General features: G+C 36.7%; 2 protein-coding genes across 3 annotated transcripts in view; both read left to right on the top strand.

Annotated features, from left to right (window-relative positions):
- Positions 1-247: 247 nt before the first annotated feature.
- On the top strand, positions 248-8,138 carry LOC122062070 (DET1- and DDB1-associated protein 1). 2 transcript variants are annotated; one of them, XM_042625714.1, is made up of 5 exons: positions 248-568; positions 4,411-4,471; positions 7,133-7,194; positions 7,284-7,414; positions 7,605-8,138. In XM_042625714.1, the coding sequence occupies exons 1-4, from the start codon at positions 485-487 to the stop codon at positions 7,374-7,376; spliced, it is 300 nt and encodes a 99-aa protein (XP_042481648.1). In that variant the 5' UTR covers positions 248-484; the 3' UTR covers positions 7,377-7,414; positions 7,605-8,138. The 2 variants fall into 2 exon arrangements, with proteins under 2 accessions (XP_042481648.1, XP_042481647.1); XM_042625713.1 differs by lacking the exon at positions 7,605-8,138 and having other exon boundaries at positions 249-568; positions 7,284-7,573.
- A 1,073-nt stretch (positions 8,139-9,211) lies between these two features.
- The window catches only part of LOC122061684 (DNA-directed primase/polymerase protein), a 109,229-nt gene continuing 99,792 nt past the window's right edge, over positions 9,212-18,648 (top strand). Inside the window, exons 1-8 of the mRNA XM_042625100.1 lie at positions 9,212-9,521; positions 10,933-11,087; positions 11,620-11,774; positions 11,909-12,055; positions 12,168-12,219; positions 12,915-13,089; positions 14,052-14,134; positions 14,542-14,748. Of these exons, the coding sequence (XP_042481034.1) occupies positions 9,227-9,521; positions 10,933-11,087; positions 11,620-11,774; positions 11,909-12,055; positions 12,168-12,219; positions 12,915-13,089; positions 14,052-14,134; positions 14,542-14,748 (1,269 nt within the window). The 5' untranslated portion in view covers positions 9,212-9,226. The remainder of the gene's footprint in view (positions 9,522-10,932; positions 11,088-11,619; positions 11,775-11,908; positions 12,056-12,167; positions 12,220-12,914; positions 13,090-14,051; positions 14,135-14,541; positions 14,749-18,648) is intronic.

Here is an 18,648-nt window from a genome sequence, read left to right as displayed (position 1 = left end):
TACCCTTGATCTAATGCTCTATCCATATTAGCTTGGATAGGTCAAAGTCAAACTGGTTTTTTTTCTTCCGATTTTACCCTGATCTGATACGAATACCCGATTCAGGATCGGTCAGTACCGATACCAATCTACCGATATGATCTGACCGATCCGATACCGATACATAGAACACTGGTGAGGATTCCATAAACATTCTAGAACCAGGGGAATATCCATAATTCCATAAACGTGTGCGGCTTTTTTAACCTCACCAAGAAAGGGAACGATTGGGCGGTTAAACTTCCATGAGTAACTCTATAAACTACGAAAATTGTAAGAGTTTTAATTATTTTTCTTTCCCCTTCGGATTTCTTCCACTTTAAAGACTCTTTTTGATGATCTCCGACTTCGTCACATTGATACTATGTTGCTCTAAATGGGCCATAGATAATTCGTTTTTCTTCGTTTCTCCGATCGAATTCCACTTCCCAAAAGCAGCTTTTTGATGGGTTCTATGCTCGGTGATTGGCCTTCATTTGATCCTCACAATTTCAGCCAAATTCGACCTTCTGATCCCTCCAATCCTTCTGTAAGCATTGTTCTTCCTTTCTTCTTTGTCTAGAACTATAATGTTTGTATTAGAATCTTATTTTTGTTTACTTCAATCGATTGTTTGGGTTTTGAGTTCAATTTGTTTGTCTGAATTTTCTGCTTATTTAGCTTAAATTTGATACGAAACTAGTTGCTTTTAGAATTTGATTGATGGGTGTGGGGTTTCTTTATGCAAATTTAGGTTTTGTGGTGATTGCTTCTCCAACTACTTTACATTTTTAAATAAAATTCTGGGGATTCTACATTAGTGTGGAAAATTGTGCAATTTGTGTGTCAGAACAAGAGATCAGATTTGCGGGTGCCGGCAACCATGACAATGGTTTTTGTACTGTTATATGAGAGTTTAATTTTCCGGTGTTACTATTTTGTTTGCATTGCTGGTTGGGTCACTGCAGTTTCTACATATGATGTAGATAAAAGAAGTGAAAGGTAGACTTTGCATTGTTGCATACCAGTTTTGGTGCTGATTCTTATGGATTAACACCTTATTTCTTATACAAAAAAGTGATAATTTCTGTTCACTTCAGAATTATGTCGTTGAGGTTGGAACACAAGTTTAACAAGCTTCCAATTCAGTTCTGGACCTTGGCTTGTTGTGTGGAGTTCTAGATTAGGGAATGGTCTGGAACAGTTGTGAATAAATAGATCATTAGTAGTCAATACAATGCAGCTTTGGGGAATGCAGAAATTGCATTGCCACTCTTGACACTACACAAAAAGCTTAAAAACTATAGAAGGCAATATTTACTGAAAATATTCTGGTTTCAATGACTACTGAATGTTGCTTTGCATCTGAAAACCGTGGTATTAAAAAGGGCCCAGTGCACGAGGCTCCTGCTACTGCAGAGTCTGGGGAAGGATAAATGTACGCAGCCTTACCTCCGATCTGTGGAGTCTATTTCCTTGATTTGAATCCACAACCACCAGGTTGTAATTGAGCAACCTTACCGTTGCGCCAAGGTCCACCCTCTATGAAAACCCTGGTAGTTTTTCTTAATTTTTTTGCTTCCATTTAATGCTGTTTCTTTCTCATTGTCAGCAGCATGTCACGTCTGGCCCTGCATGTGGATTTTCTGTGCTACCACACCATTCTCAATCACTTTCAAGAAATTTGGGATCCAATTTGATGAGCAGACTGCAAAAGCATGGCAAAACTATGGCATGATAGAATCAACAATTACAGTTTACTATTGGTTGTAGTAATTGGTCCCCTACCATTCATTATTCTAGATCACCATACTATGATTTGCAATGATAACATGCAGCCTAAATCTAGCATGATTGATACAGTAGACACGAATAAAGATAGATAAATTTTGGAATGAAGTCCACCCCAAGTGCCAGGGGACTGATTTTGATCACCCGGATATGGATATTGACCTAGGATGGATAGTGGGATACAACTATGTTTCTTGATTTGTTAGGAGGCTTGAGATATTGCATTTGTTTATGTTGATTGTTGATTATAGAGGACAGGAAAATGCACTGCCGGCAAACCATTATGGGAATCTATGTTCAGATTTTCACTACAGTGGAGAATGGAGTTTGGCCTCACGACCAGTCCAAACATGATGGAAGTGGTGCAACCATTTTTTCTCATTCATTACTCCCTGTTTTGCAATGAAAATTGTGATACCAGTTCTCTTGGATCCAAGGAAAGTCATATGCTAGGTAACAAGGAAATGCACATGATCACGTAGGTGTTTATTTTCAGCATGGATGCAGGTATTCCGACATGGCTCCTCCTGTGACAGATATACAGGCAAATGTAGACACCAGAAGTTTCAGATTCCAACATGGCAAAATTTTGGAAAATGAAATGTCCTTGTTACAAAGATTGTATAAGATATTTTAGTTGGTGATATCTATGATCATTCGGAGATTTGATGTAGACTTTCGCTGAGATATGGTTTGATATTGTTTCATTTGATCTGTGATAAGTGGAAGCATGGTTGTCTGGCTCGACCTCTTAAGATCAAGATGTGTTATATTCTGCAAGGAAGCTGAGATCTGTACCTGGATGAAGGCCAGAATGTGTTTCTCAGAGTTTTGTGGGAAAATTTCCTGGATTCTCCTGTGAAAAGGAAATGATTAACATACATTGCATTTAAGTGGCGTAGATATTTGTCATCCATTTTCTCAGATTGAAGAAAATCTATCTCATTGAGTAGATCAAAGTATTCCTGCAAAGTATACCACATTGTTGAATGCTTGAACCAGGGCATGAGGATATTCACTTCAGCCTTATTTCTTTTTGTAGTTACCATCACCTCTAGGCTCTATGACCACTCCCTATGGTTGATGCCACTAAGTTGGCGATTCTGATTCCAGTCTTAACTGTTCTTTGAGATCTTTCATTTACAACGTGTTAAACTCGAGCACTGCACAGAACTGAAAAGTCATGGATTGGTTCAACATGGTTCGGCTATTGGTTAGTCTTTGTCAATCTGATGATGTCAGCAAAGAAGATATGATGTACTTTATTACTGTTATTTTATAGACAACTAATTCATGGCTATCATATCAATTTGAGAAGACAACCAACAGATTTACTTAATTGTAGAGTTAATTTGATAGGAACATGTTGGATTTTTTCTAAAATTCGGAACCACTAGATTTGTAATCCATTAGTTTGAGAGAAACTTTTAAACCTTGAATATGTGTTTTCTCTATTAATAAAAAACTAATTAATACCCATGAATCTACAAGTCAAAAAATTTTCTAAGAAAGATTCCTACTCAAGCTATAAAGTTGTTAACATGGTCCAATCCTGATTGGATGGTTTGATTGTCTGGGTTAGATGGTTCAAATGGTTCTTGGAGCACTTTGGATCAACAGGCAAACCAACCCAAAAGCATGCAGTGGTGGCTATGTCTGAGTGATTCACCTGTTTGGTCTGATCTGGGATTCAAAACAATGTCCCCTGAGAAAATGTAAAAAAAAAACACTGCTCCACCAACAAGGGCCTTCTTTTCTGAGCAAGGTGGAGGCTGCCTCTGGTCAAACCGGCTGTTGGATGGGAAGCACTTCTATTGAGTTTGCCGCCTCTGGAAAACTGAGGGACACGTCAAGGAAAGGCTTCTTTGATGGCTGTTAAGGGAACCTTTGCCCTAGTGGAGAATGAAAACACAATATTTACAAGAATTTTTGTTTTTTTCAGTTGGAACTTGGAACTAACATCTTGTCATTTTGGTGCTCCCTGCATTTCAACATCTCATGTACTGCATCCTGAATGAGTGATAGAATCATAGATGTACTGCCATTTTCACTTCCTTCAGTATTTTGTGTGACTAAAATTCTGCTATCTTCTGTATCGATTGTGGGATTAATTCTCTAATGGATCTTGATCTTCTGAATATTGTTTTAAATTAAGTCTTTTTAATTGGTAATGATGATAAGCTGTTTTACTGAATGGAGGGTTCTGTTCTCCCCCCTCAATTCTTGTGCACAGAGAAAGCACCTGAGGTGTATTTGATAAATAAATTGGCCTAGTAAATGCTTGGGGGAGTAAAATTGTCTTTAACAAAACAGACTTGAGATCCTTTTATGTGCTCAATAGGGGTGGCGTAGTTCGCGATACAAGAGTTGGTTGCGGAGGACCCATTCTTGATTTGCTGTAGGGCTCTATAGAATTTGGAATTATCTCATTTATTGGTTGGATGTAGTGATTGCTTGTTTTCTTATTTATCATATTTTCTTTCCTTTATTTTGGTAAATGGTTTCATTTTTCTTTTGCATTTAATGCAAAGAAAGCCAGTAAGTAATAAGATGTATTTGTACAATTTCATTTGTTCTAATTTTTTTGGGGTGTATTTTCAGAAGCTAATGCCTGCTACCTATCATCCAACTCATAATCGGACAGTTCCACCCCCTAATCAAGGTTAGAATCAGATCCTTTATCATCATCCTGTTATTACAATATTGTGTTATATCGCGTGTTGCAATTCTAGAAATTCGTAATTTTGGATTCTGTTGAAACTTTATCATTGTGTCTGATTAGTATTCATCCATTAAATTTTTTCTTAACTAATAATTTCTTTTTGTGAGCTTGCTTACTGCAATGAACAATAATATCATGACCAAAAATAGTAATTAATTGATATTGTAATAAAATATAATTTTATTTGATGTACATTTCCCTAATCGTTCCAAATGGTTATTAATAGCCGTCCTGTTTTTTTTCCCCTTCAATGCTGGGCCGTAATAGATGATATGCTGCATATGTATCTTCTCCAGTACTGCTTTCTGCTTTATTTGGGAAAACCACGCCTTCTCCTGTGTGCAGGGGGACCCTGTTTGTTTCTGGTAAACTGCGACTTGGAAGCTGAACTTACTGATAAAAATACTTGTCTTTCAAGCTTTTATTGCCTGTTTGCTGGATTAAATTTAAATTAAGCCATTTTTTTTTGTTGACTAAACTGTTCTTGATATCTCATTGTCGGCTGTCCAAGGATTTGCCGCCTTTTGGGGGGGTGTTTGGTTGAACTTTACAAAGTGAAAAAGAGTTGTTCTACAAGAAAGAATCTAGATATAGACTCCCAAAAAAAAAGAAGTGGTCCTTTACGTGCTACATCAGCTGCTTACATCATCAGTCAGTTTTGACAAATATTCAACTGGTCTATTAGCCTTGAATAACAATCAGCCACCCATTCAAACGAAGCTTCAAGATGCCTAATCTGAGATTGGGAGAAACATGGTTCCCCACAAACATTGAACTTTGACATTGAGACAATTTACCATCCTGCTGCAACTTGAGAATAACCATAACATGAACCTTTTCTTCTTTCACGTCCCTCAAAATGGACTGCAGCACGATACCAGGACATTTTCAAATTTCTGGCACGCTTATTGGTGGCTGCTAGCCTGCTGTAGCCACAAGGAGAGATAAAAGCTCTGATACCCTTTGATGGTGTTCAACCCAACAGCTTGAGCTTCAGGGTGGAGAGGCCCTTCCCAAGTTCATAAGCTTAATTGTCATACACTACCTGATGGATGTGGGAATTAACTCCCCTTCCATTCCTGGCCATGGAGCACACTTATTGCATCACCATGACATTTCATATTTGTGGTACGTTCATCTGTTACTATGTGACAAGGACCTGCAGTGGTTCCTCTTGTTGATGCATGTGTTTTCAAACAAAACCAGTCTCCAAGGGTCTATATTTACACCAGTTAGGGTGAAGTGGAAGAAAAGAAACCACAATTTTCCAGCTTACTAAAATGACCAAGTCAGGTGCCTGAGATCTTGTCTGGAGATCTTTGCTACACGTCAAGGATTGTGGATTAGAACACTTCAGGCAGCAATAAAATATTTCTGCAACTTGTTCCCCTTAGATATGGTCTCATTGCATTGTGTTAAAATGTGATGATTCTCTAGGTAGGGTTCTAAATGTATTGTGATTGTGGTTGGAATCTGAAAGACTGAAAAAAGTAAGATGGTTGGGCAACTAGGAATGTGATCTTTCTCTGAGAGTTTTATAGCCTAGCGATGAATGTGGACTGTTCCTGCAAGTTGAGCCAGTAAGCCATAATCATCTCCCATGGATGGGTAATGTGTGTTCGATCCTTCTACAGGCTAAGAAATTTGTCCATGCTGTGGGTGTCATGGTGGCTGGAAGTTTGGGATGGTCTAACTGTTGATTTGGTTGACCTGACCTTTTTTGGTTGAATTAGCTGTCTCCCTATAAAACACATACAAATGAAAAGAACATAAAGGTTGGTCAGGTGTGCAATATCTGGAAAGAGAGGAGGGGTAGGCACTGCAGTCCGTTTTGCCATAAACATGGAACGAGGTTACTGGTGGAGAGATATCTGGAACTAAATACCTCGAAATTTGAAGTTTTTCTTGAAATCCAGACATCCGCTTTTAACCTATAGCTCGATTTTAGTAACTGAATTTAAATAAACCCAACCAGCACTTTTCCCTGCTGTAGCTACTTTGTGCAGAACTGCTAAAGATTAAAACCGTCTTCAAATTGCCCTTCTCGGGACCCTACAAAAGTGGGACTTACACTAGGTTATGGCCCTTTAGGGCCCGATTGACAACACTCTCGATTCCATTGATTTTTGTTTCATGGGAACAGATTGGGAGTAGAATTTTGCTTGGTAACACTGGTTCGATTTCATGTTCCTAGGAATCAGACCAGCCCCATTTGCCCCCAAAAATCAGGAATTGCAGCGTAAAAAATCTGCTTTCACTGCTTCGAACAAAGCTCGTGAAGCAAATAACTTACAAAATAGCAGCCTAAGTCACCAATTGTTGGTTCTGATCTGAGTCACTTCTAAAATTACTTCCCTGACGATGTACCAATCGGTGATCTTGATCTCAGAAATCACAAAATCACAAAAAATCACTTCCAAGCAAAATCAATGAATTGAGAATAAAAGTGTTATCAATCGGGCCCTTGTATGTTTATATTAGTTTAATTTTCTTCTTGTTTGCATTTGTTTTAATTTTTGGACTTTTGTAATGTGCTTACAGTGTCATTTTATTTCGATTATCGTGCTTTGCTACTTCCTAACATCTTCATGTTCTTAGCAGTTATATCAACTGAAGCCACAAATATTCTTTTGAGACAGTTCTATCAACAAGCTGAAGAAAAGGTTTGATTTCTGCTCTTAATTTACACTATACTCATTCACACGTGCAAACTTAAACCTCTTCTTAGCCTTCTATTTCTTTTTCTTTGCAGTTGAGGCCCAAGAGAGCTGCTTCTGAAAATCTGACTCCGGAGCATCGGTTCAAGCAGCCTAGGGGTTCTTTCCCAGATGAAACTTCCAATTGAGCTTTTCAGCCAAGTAGTAACCTACAAGTTTTCTGCATGTGGGTCTACTGTTACTGCTATGTAAAAGGGTGTTGTAATGTATTATATAAGTTGGGTGCTTGCTTGTGGGTGGAATGCTTTGGGAAGACATGTAGATCATATCTTTAGGATATACATTTAATAAATACAGGGGCTGGAAACCTCCCCCTTTTTAATCATCTCTCATAAATTTTCTCTTGATGTCTATAGGTTTGGTTCGTTGGGAGCAGGGTTTCAAGAATCAGGATCGGCTGATCCGGCTCTTCCAACAACAACAACAACAACAAACTTGGCCTCATCTGAGATGGGAGAAACATGGTTCCCCACAAACATTGAACTTTGACATTCAGACAAGTTGCCCAGGAATGAAATATGACAATCTTGTGGACAATAGTTTTTTTTTTGGAGGAGTGGGGAGGGGGAGACCTAGTTTCGCTGGGTTAAGAGAAAATCTTTTCAACCATGGGATCTAATCATTTATTGGGGTGGCTAAGGTGTTTTTCAACCTCAATAGGTGGTGGGAGTATTTTTTTAGGTACCAATTATCATCCAGAGCCTAGAGATCGAGGATCCATAGGTTGGTGGTGGGAGTTAATGATCAAGCCGGAGTCCAATCATAGTACCACTTCACCAATGATCACTATCGGTGAAGGAAAACTTCCCCCATTTTGTAATTGGTAACTTTACAGTTTTTACAAAAGTTTATTTGAATCATGCAAATTTAGAAAATATTACTCTTCTAGACACCTGTCTCAAATTTGACTGAACCAAAGGAAAAGACCCGTCTTTTAATGATTTTGAACTTTGAAAATATATTAAAAATATGCAATATATGATGGTTCATACATTTAAAATGAGTTTTCAAATTATATATGTGATCAGCACATGATTATCTTATTAAATTGATAAGATGTTTTAAATGGAATGTTTTTGGGTGATTGGGAGAGTTTTTTATGGATCGATTCCCAAGGGGCTCAATTTCAGAACCCTCTATCCGTTGAGTGAAATGGGTTCCGTTTATTGCACCTCGTTATTAGTGGGATGGTGATCTGGTTCTAGTTGGTTTAGGGCGCTCAAAAGTCTTGAATAGTCAAATAGAAGTGTTTCTTTGTGATTACAACATAACTTGATTTTGAATCCTTAATGGTTTTGGGCTCTTAAGAATATCGAAAACTCAAATATAAGGTTGATTTGTTTATTCGGAAAAAAAAAAAAAAAGAATCCTGGACACCAAATGAAAGATTCTGTTTTCTTGTTTAAAAACAAAAATTTTTGAATGACTACCAAACACGTAGCCTAAGTGTTTCTTTAATGCATAATCCTGAGTTTTCCAATATAATTATTACACCACCCTAAAGCTATAACAATAAAGTATTTTTTTTTCTACAATTATCAAATATATATATTTTTAAATATATATATATATATATATAAAGTATTATTTTGATAGGTAGGCCCAAAGAGAGTTGAACACTATCAAGTATTAACTAAACTCGAACAGGTTGAGTCCAATCCTAGCCAGTTCGTTATTGGTGTTTGAGTTTGAACTCATCCTAGAACTGTCTCATCTTATTTATTAATTGGTCTGAAAAACCAACTCTCAAACCAAATAGAACCATTCGATTTCAAGGTTTTAACATGTAGATTTCAGAAGGAATCCAGATCTGGTCCCAAATTGACACCCTTACTCACACCTGAACATGCAAATTGCCATATGACAATAAATTGTTTTATAATCTTCTTCCCAATTTACCCTGCGTTGTTTTGCCGGGTCTATAGGATTTCCAAGTAGCCAAAGTCGCACCTCGAATGTGCGGCTTCAGTTGAAACCTATGAAACCCAACTTAAAACTATGGTTCGCAACTTCGCATACTCGCAGTTCGGAATGTTCAAATGAAAAAGCCGTTTTCCTCCCGACCGCAAAATCAAATTCCCGCTCGCTTATCTGTTGGCTATTCTTGGAGTTTCTGGAGTCTCTGGAGACGGAGCATGAGAGTCACAAACGGGAAGAAACCAAGTTCGATTCAGAGATCACTGCAAGAAGGAAATGCAAGAAAATGGCGTCCGATCATAAGGACGACGTTGATCGGCTGTTCGCTTGCTTCAAGTGTGGTGTCTCTCCTCCTCGTAAGTGCTCTCTCCTACTAGGCTTATTTCTTTCGTCTGCTTAAGTTACTGTTAAAAGTTAGGCGAGGGTTTTGCATGGAAATTCCAGTAATTGCACGATTGTATGAATTACAACAGTCCAGTTCCTCAGATTAATTGCATTCCGTTGCCTAATCGATTTGTCCTGTACACTGAGTAAGATCTGTCTCTGTTCTAGAGATTCTCCGCACTATAATCAAATACCAAATGATTCTGTTCCAGAGACCTGGTCAGGGTTAAAAGGAGTAATTCTGAAGCTCTGGAGTTAAAACAATCACAAATGTTTTTTTTTTTTTTGGATGAATGGAAAATATATTAAAACAAAGAAAAATAAAAAATAAAGCACAAGCCACAGAGACAATCACAGGGGAGAGCTCAACAGAAGAATCTAAAAAGAGACAAACAGTAAAGAGGGGGGGGGTGGTACAACAAAAACTAGGGGGACAAAAACATCCAAGAACGAGAGGGGGAAAAACCAAACAAGGGAAGGAGAGAAACAAATCACTGGATGATACACCAAAATTAAGGGGTGGGGGTGAGAAATGATAGGAAGATCCCATGCAAGGGCAAGATGCCTGTTCTGGTTGGAATCTGGACAAGCTGCATGCTTGTGAAGAATTTTATTTCTAATCTCCAAAGTGATATTGTCCCAGATTTGCTCTATAGAATGCAAGTAGAAGTACTCTTTTTATTTCTTTCCCACCATATATGATGAATCATTGCACTAAAGGCTAACTTACTTGCAAGAATGTTGCTGGAAGACTTGCCGTTGAAAATATTTGAGACCCACCTCCGCTCTATGTCAAAAGAAACGATAGCTCTCGGAGTAGACCAACATTTTCTAAGAACACCTTTCTAGACAGAATTAACTTCTTGGAGTAGACCAACATTCTCTATGAACACCTTTCCAGACAGAATTAACGTCTCGAAGTAGACCAAAATTTTCTAAGAACAGCTTTCTAGACAGAATTAACGTCTCAGAGTAACCAACATTTCCTAAGAACACCTTTCCAGACAGAATTAATGTCTCGGAGTAGACCAAAATTTTCTTGGAGTAGTTTTATTTTATTGAAACTTATATTTTTGATACTTTCTTCTGAACAGTTGGCAGGAACTTAAAAGAAAGAACATTACTGAATATGTAACCAATTTTCTTGCTTTGAAACTGAAGTTGCCTTAATATATCTTTCTGAGTTAACGTTTTGTAAAATTATAATGTAATGGTTGTCATATATAAACCCGTGATATCCCATACTTCACAGCTTACCGTTTCATTCCCTTTCTTGATTTTCCTTTTCTTCTATTTGTCATTTATTCGTTTATGTTTTAAATTGCTCCTAAGTAGACCTCTTTTGTTTGATATTAAGTTGTTAATTGTTTGTTTGCATGCCAGAGTCTGCGATAAGAGAAAGGAAGACTAGCAGTGAGAAATTGACGAAAGCAAGTTTAGCACAAGCAGGGATATCTGCATTTTCTATCTCTCCATCCTCTGGATTAGCAAGACAAAGACAACAAAATGTAGCAGATTTACAGCTCAGCAAAGAAAATGTAGGCCATTTGCAATTCTACATTGCTTCTTTTTCATGTCTAATACTGGTTGGGATCCTTTGCGGGGACTATACTTTCAAATCCCATGTCATTGAAATGGGCAGCAAGTCTCGTTTGCCTTGCTTGGGAGCAGCAATGCAGCAGACTTGTTGGCCACTCTGCATGCAGTCATTCTCAACAAGGCCATTTGGAGCTTTGGTAGTGTCTGTAACAATGATTTATTTATTTTTTTTATTTTACTGTACAAGGTGTAAAAAACTAAAATGTTAGTTGCTTCAATAAGATGGCCTCTCACTTTATGGAAATCAGCTATTCAAATATTGGAGATAAATATGATAACACTCTTCTGGTGTGGTTCTGAAAGTCTTCATGAATTAGCATCTGCATTGTTGTCTGTTAGAATTTCCTGTCTATTGGTTAAGTTTTTCAGGATTAGGCTTAGCTGACTGTTCATTTTAAATGAATATATTTTTAATGTAATTTCTCATCATTGTAATACAGTTCTGATCAATGTTCATAATTATTTCTTCAGATTGAACCAATCAAATTTAGCAATGGCAAGAAGATCTCTCCTCTCATCTTTTATGGATCTCCTCATGGTGTGCCAGCAAAAAGACCATCCCGTTTGTTCCAATTATTACATGAAATACATGATGACCTCGCTGCAGAAAATGATTTGAACACAAGGTAACTGTGCATTTGCATGAGCCTTTTCTATTTTTAGTTTACAGGAGTGATTCATGTTGATTATGTGTATAGGAAGGACATTTCCATGTTGTTAAGATTTTTAAGGAGTTGTCTCATGTTGGTTCTTCATTTAGGAAAAAAATATGGGCTACATTCCCCAGGCAAGATGAAGCAGTAAAATTTGCAAAGATCCACACACATGTTCATGTTTTTAGCTATCAAGACCATTTTAATGGGCAAAGAAGGTTCCTTGTTTCAACTCATGAGGAATTCTGGCAAAGGTTATCTTTATTACTCTTGTTCCATAACTGTTTGTGGTTAACCGTCCTGATCTTATCAGATTTTATGGATTTCTTTTAGATATCGTTTGAACTGACAGTTTAATCATTCCAGGTACAAAAGCATGGATTCCAAATTTCGACATCATTATGAAGTAATTCTGGAGGTGGTGACTTCTTTCTTGATGCATACACTTATACATTTATTTCGGCAATTTTTGTTTTCTGTTTGTCCATCTCTTCTAGTTTTCACCAGAGCTGCTAGTAGCTAAGTGCACAAATCAACAGTAAGATTTGTTGGTAAACTTGAGCTTTCTAGAAAGAGTCCAATAATAATAATAATGATAAGAAAATCTAAATCTTTTGTTGACTTGATATTTTTTAATACTGGGGAAAATGCCCACTCTTAATCAAAAGTGCAAAATGCAACACAATCCAATGAGGTTTAAGCAATATGTTTATCAAATTCTATAGATAATTGTGCAGGTTTCTTTCTCCTTGGCACCTCAGTGCAGATGGTTTCGGCCACTTGCATATGTCATGAGCTTCCTTTAATTTTTAAAACCCTTTTTTTCTTTTTATTTAAAATTTGTAATTATTGGTTACTAATTTCCACTATAATGGAGGCTGATATCTCTATACCATTTCCTTTAACATTTGAAACTTTGAACAATAATTTTGATTCGTATAGTCATCAGTTTCTCCTAAACTAATGGAAGTTAAAACAATTTATTATCACACTTCATTTCTGGGAGATAATATTTCATCTGTCTCATCCTTAAACATTGGAAAGTACTGCCTTGATTCATTTTGTTAATTTTCATTCATCTGAGAAATCTGACACTGATTGAGTTATTTTCAGGGTATGCCTTGCCACTTGTATTTTGATTTGGAGTTCAATAGGAATTCCAATGCAAGAAAAAATGGAGACAACATGGTTGATCTCTTGATTTCAGTTATTTTAGATGCCTTATTTGAGAAATACTCTATTCGTGGGGACAGAGAATGGATGGTGGAGCTTGATTCATCTACTGGAGGTGTGTTCCTACTTTCTAACATTAGGCATCTTGATATTCTTCCTTCATCATTTCTCTGTAAAGTACATATGTTGCTTCCATGTGATACATTTTTTTTGCAAAATATTCGAGTGTAGGATCGGACAGTTGATTCACTATTTGGTTCCTAGATCTTTCTTTTCTATTAACATACCCAGTTTGGGAGTTTGTGGGGAGGGCGAGTTGTAGGTTGGGAGCCCCCTTAGAAATGGCATAAGCAGCATCCAAGTGAAATTAGGAAAATCATCCATTTCAATTTTTTTTTTCTCTGGAAATTTTGAGTATCTGGCAAATGCTGATGCAGAAACATACTCTCCTTCATCTGAATTATGAATTTCATGCAGTGCTTTGTTTTGTGTCATGGCAAACCTGCTTGATCCAATTAAGTTTCTACATTGGAACTATTGTTGGGAGCTGCTAATGATACACAAGTCTCTCTATCCCCCTTGCCTTTCTCAGTCCATCCCTCACCTATTGATTCTATATTTTAACTATCCAGTGTAAGTGCATCGCAAGAGTTCCTTTTATGGACCACATTAAGTTTGAGATGGTGGTACTGTGTTGTTTCCATAGAAAGGAATGGCTCCTTATTGAAAGAAATTGAAATAAACGAAGTCAAAGACTAAAATTGAAATAAACGAAGTCAAAGACTAAAATTGAAATAAACGAAGTCAAAGACTAAGAAACAGGAAAGTGAGCTGAAAAAAGTCATGGTAGGAATCCCAATTCCCAATTCCCAATTCATTTGAAGCAATTAGGATCCATACGAGTGGCATGGATCTTATTGGGTTCAACTGCTGTTACCTAGATTTGATGGACCATTAGAAATTTTCTATCATCCCTAGGATAACTTTCCATTTTATATCATCCCCCAAAACAGATATTTTCATCCTAAATTTGCAGTTTGGAACTAAAGCTTTACTTCACTTATTACTTTCTGGCAGAAAAGTTCTCACGTCATTTGATCCTCCGTATACCAAAAACTGCCTTCAAGGACAACTCACATGCTGGGGCATTTGTTGCTGAGGTATGCCTTCATGAAGCATTTTAATTAATTCGTTTATTTCTATATGGATAAAATTCTAAATGCTTATACTTCAACTGAAGGCATTTCCAGATTCTCAATATATTCTCTTTAAAATGATTGGGATTTTAATGTGCTTATTCTGATGCTCATATTTGTAAGAAGTATTTTAATTTGTTGCAAAATTATAAAATGTTTGTTTACATGTTCTAATTGCAAAAATATTTACTAAAGCCTTTTGGTCATTGGAATGGGAATTTTTAGTCTTGATTATCATGATCTCTCTCTTTTGGTAGACATTTCTTAAATCTTTGGGGGTGGGGGCGTGGGGGGGAGGAAACTAACCACTAGTTCACCTTTGTTTGATGACATAAGCACTAGTTCACCTTTGTTTGATGACATATTAACAGATATGTTCACGGATTTCTAGAGCAAGGGAGAGTGATAAAAGATTTGACGAATTATTTGTCTCAAAAGATTCAGGCACTGCTGATGTTCAACTTTTTGTGGACTCTGCTGTTTATTCTCGAAATCGCTGCTTTCGTCTAGCCCTTTCCTCAAAGGCAGGAAAGAATTCAGTGCTTCTGCCTACAGGGCGTTTCAAATGTAAAAACATGGTATGGTATTCCTTCTGATCTATATATTACATTCCACCACATGTTTTGAAATATCTTCTATTTCATTTGAATTACTTTATTTAACTGCAAACTAAGAAACTTAATGGCTCTTTTAATGCACCAAAAAATGCAGTAACTGCTATTTTCTTTATGCATTACTAAATTGACTGAAAGTAATGTTATCTACAAAGTTTGACAAATTACTAGGGAATTCTTATTCTGTAGATATTTCTTGTTAATGCTTTGGTACATCAATATAGCACTAACAATAATGCTTCCTGTAAAAAATGGATCAATTTCATGCATTTATCTTTTTTGCTTTTCAATTTTTCTTCCATTTCTTCCTTTAGAAAAACTCAAGCCAAATTTGAACCGTCCAAAGAAATCTATCTTGTAGAAATTCCATTCCAACATTATTGTCGTTTTTTGATATTTGACTTGTGCCCTCTTTAATGGGTGGTATGTGTAGACACCAAATTTTTTCACCCCCCCCGGCAATGATGACAATATGAAGGATTACATGTTGGATATTTTAGACTTGGAGAATTTTCAAACTTAGAGTAGAAAATGACCATATTTTCCTATAAACTTTCAAGAGAAAATGTTTTCAAAAATTAGAATTTGATGTTGTGGATTATTGTTGTTTGTCCCCTCAAGTCGGACATTACACTTTGATGCGAGAACTATGCGAATCGACGCCCGATTCTCTCTTTCATTATATGATCCGGGTCCCTATTTTATGCATATTTTTGTAAAGGTTCCTGGTCGAGACTACAATCGTGTCTCACATCATTGGATAGTGCTCGGACTGAGCTTTCTAACGACATATTACACGTCGAATTCCGACAAACGGTTTGAAAGATATGACCCCCGAAAGTTGACTCCAAAGTTCGGTATCAGATTCCATTCCGAGCAACCAAAGGGTGCCACATGGCGCCCAAACCCCTTTGTCCAAAAGCAAGCCTTTTTGGACAATTCTCTCTAGTTTTTTAGTCCCACATCGGAAATATGAAAGAATTGTCCCAAGTCCCAAGGCTATAAGAATAGCCCTTCCTCTCTTCCACCAAGGGGAGGAGAAAAATTTGAGAGAAGGAATATGGCCCCATGAAGGTTTTTGCTAATTCCCTCTCTCTAAATAAAGAATCCCTCAAAGTAAAAATTTTTGAATGTGTAATCCTTCCTTGAGCCAGGAGACCTAGTCCGGTTCGGTTCAATTTCGGGCTTGAAGCACAAGGGTTATCTCTCCTTGTTTCTTGATTAAAGCTGGGTTAAGGTATTTATTTTTTTCTTCTTTTTTTTCAATAGCAATTTAGAATTAGTTTAATTTAATAGATTAGTTTCTAATTCATTAATAATTGATTTATTTAGATTAATTATGTTTAATTAGTTTCAGTTTGGTTCAATACGGTTTATTAGATGTGAATTTATTTATTCCGGTCCAATTAAAGGTATTTAGGTTTAATTGATTCTTTTAGATTAATTAGGCTTAATTGGTTTTTTTTTTAACATGCTTACTTAAGTAGATTTGATTTGGTTTAGTTTTTTTAAAATTGTTTTTTGTTCTTTTAATCTAGACCCTTAGATTAGGATCTCAGCACTAACCTAATCTCCACTCCCTTCTCCTTCTTTTCTTCTTCTCTTTTTCTTCCCTGCTACAACAGCCACCGAACTCCTCCTTTCTTCTTCTTCCCTGCTGCTGCAACCGAACTTGCAGCCGCACCCTAACTCCTCCTTTTCTTCTTCTTCTTTTTCTCTTCTTCTTCCCTGCTGCTGCAACCGAACTTGCAGCCGCACCCTAACTCCTTCTCCTTCTTCCCTTCTTCTTTTTATCTCCCCTGCTACAACAGCCACTGAACCTGCAGCCGCACTCTTCTTCTTCTTCTCTTTTTCTTCCCTGCTACAACAGCCACCGAACCTGCAACCTTTCTTCTTCTTCTCTTCTTCTTCCCTGCTGCTGAAACCAAACTTGCAGCCGCACCTTTCTCCTCCTTTCTTCTTCTTCTTCTTCTTCTTCCTCTTCTTCTTTTTCTTCTTCTTCTTCCTCTTCTTCTTTTTCTTCTTCTTCTTTTCTTTTTCCCTGCTGCTGCAATTCTCTTCCTCTTCTTCTTCTTTTTCTTTTCTTCTTCCCTGCTGCTGCAACCACTACCCGGCAGCACCCTTTCTCCTTCTCCTAGTTCCCCCCTCCTTCATCTCCACCAAGGCCTTAAACCCACTGAACCGTATCCTTCTTCTTCTTCTTCACTGCTGAACCAGCACCAACCGAACCCCCCCTTTTTCCCTCCTTTTTTATTTCTTTTCTTCCTTTTAATCTAAATTCAACTTCACAAAAAAAAACCTTAAGCTTAGCAGTAAATCTAACTTAGGTATTTTATTTTACTTTCAACATGGTCTAATCATATTTCTTACCATTTGTTGGAATATTTTTAATCCATATCATACTCTAATTGGCTTCCATCATATCTGGTTTAATAATTTTGCTTTAATTTATTGTAGCTAATCTAAACAATTTAAGTTAACCAATTCTTTTCTTTTTTTTTTTTAATCTATTTACCAGTTTAATTAGGTAAATCATAACCTTAGAGCAATTTAGATTTATTTCATATAATGTAGTATATACTTAAATTTAGCATATCCGTTTTTTTCACGTAATCTATGATAGTTTTAGGCATCTTTCACTTAGTTGTTCTAAAATCCATTAAACAATAAGATCAAAGTAGGACTCATATTGCATTCAACCAATCTTTTAGATTCAATCTTAAACCCTAGATAAGTGTAACAAGACTAACTAGCTTTTATTACATCCCTCTTTTGATTGTCTAATATAGTTAATAAACATAGTTTTAATCTAGTTAAAAGTCATTTGCAAACTAGCATAAATAGGATTCCATACCATACCTTACTTTACCAATTATTTAGGTACCGCTTGCAAATAATCTATTATAGGACCTCATAATGTGTTAAATCTTTAATCATACCAATTAGTTCAATTTAGGATTTCATAAGTTCATTAATCATCCATCTAGGTTAGACTCAATTAATCAAATTAGTTAATTTAGGGTTTCATGAGTTGCTCAACTAATCCTAGGGCTAAGTTTATTTAATTAGTTTAATCTAAAACTCATAACACATTAATCAAATCATTTTGGGTTTTTAATATTTAATTAGCGTAATTATTTCATTATTTTCATTATAACCTAGGTTAGCATAACATAGACATATGGTTTAGAGTTTCACACATGTCATTATTTAGATACCTAGTTTAGGGTTTTCAGTGACCTAGATTTAAGACTAGTTAGTAGGGTACAAACAAACTTTGGTCAAACAAAAAGAGGCCGGCCTTAGGGTCGGGCAAATTTGGTGCCTAACACCTTCCCAATCTATCACTTGACACTTGTCTAGAATCTTTGTGCAAACCAGCCTTATCCATCAGTCATTAGTCTCTCTCCCTTGATTGGGAGAGACATTTATGGGTCCTAGACCCTTTCTAGGTGGCGACTCCCTTTTACCCATAACGTTTATCTCCCCCCTTTGGCATTTGATGATCAGGGGGTACTATCTCATCTCATTAGGGTCGAACCCTAGCGTGTGTACACAAGCTACGCGCCATATGACGATCCGGACGGAGGTCCATAATACCTACAATTAGCAAGTTTCTAATTTTAGAATAATTTTCATTAATTGTTTGATTTTTCCTTTATATTAGTCATGTAATGGATGAACTCAATGGTTAGATTTTTTGAATGAATTTGAGAATTTAGGTTTTAGTTGAACAATGGCTGCCGACCCTCTTTTCCTCCTTTTCTGATTTTCTTCCCTCTTCTGTTTTTTCTCTTATCTTCTTCTTCTCTCTTTTGATCTCTCACTTTATTTCTTCTTCCTCATCCTCTTTTTTTTTTTTTT

Source organism: Macadamia integrifolia, chromosome 14, assembly GCF_013358625.1.
Source record: "Macadamia integrifolia cultivar HAES 741 chromosome 14, SCU_Mint_v3, whole genome shotgun sequence".
NCBI classification, from domain to species: Eukaryota; Viridiplantae; Streptophyta; class Magnoliopsida; order Proteales; family Proteaceae; genus Macadamia; species Macadamia integrifolia.
Note: the sequence above shows the minus strand (reverse complement) of the source record. Positions and strands in the feature narration are given on the sequence as shown.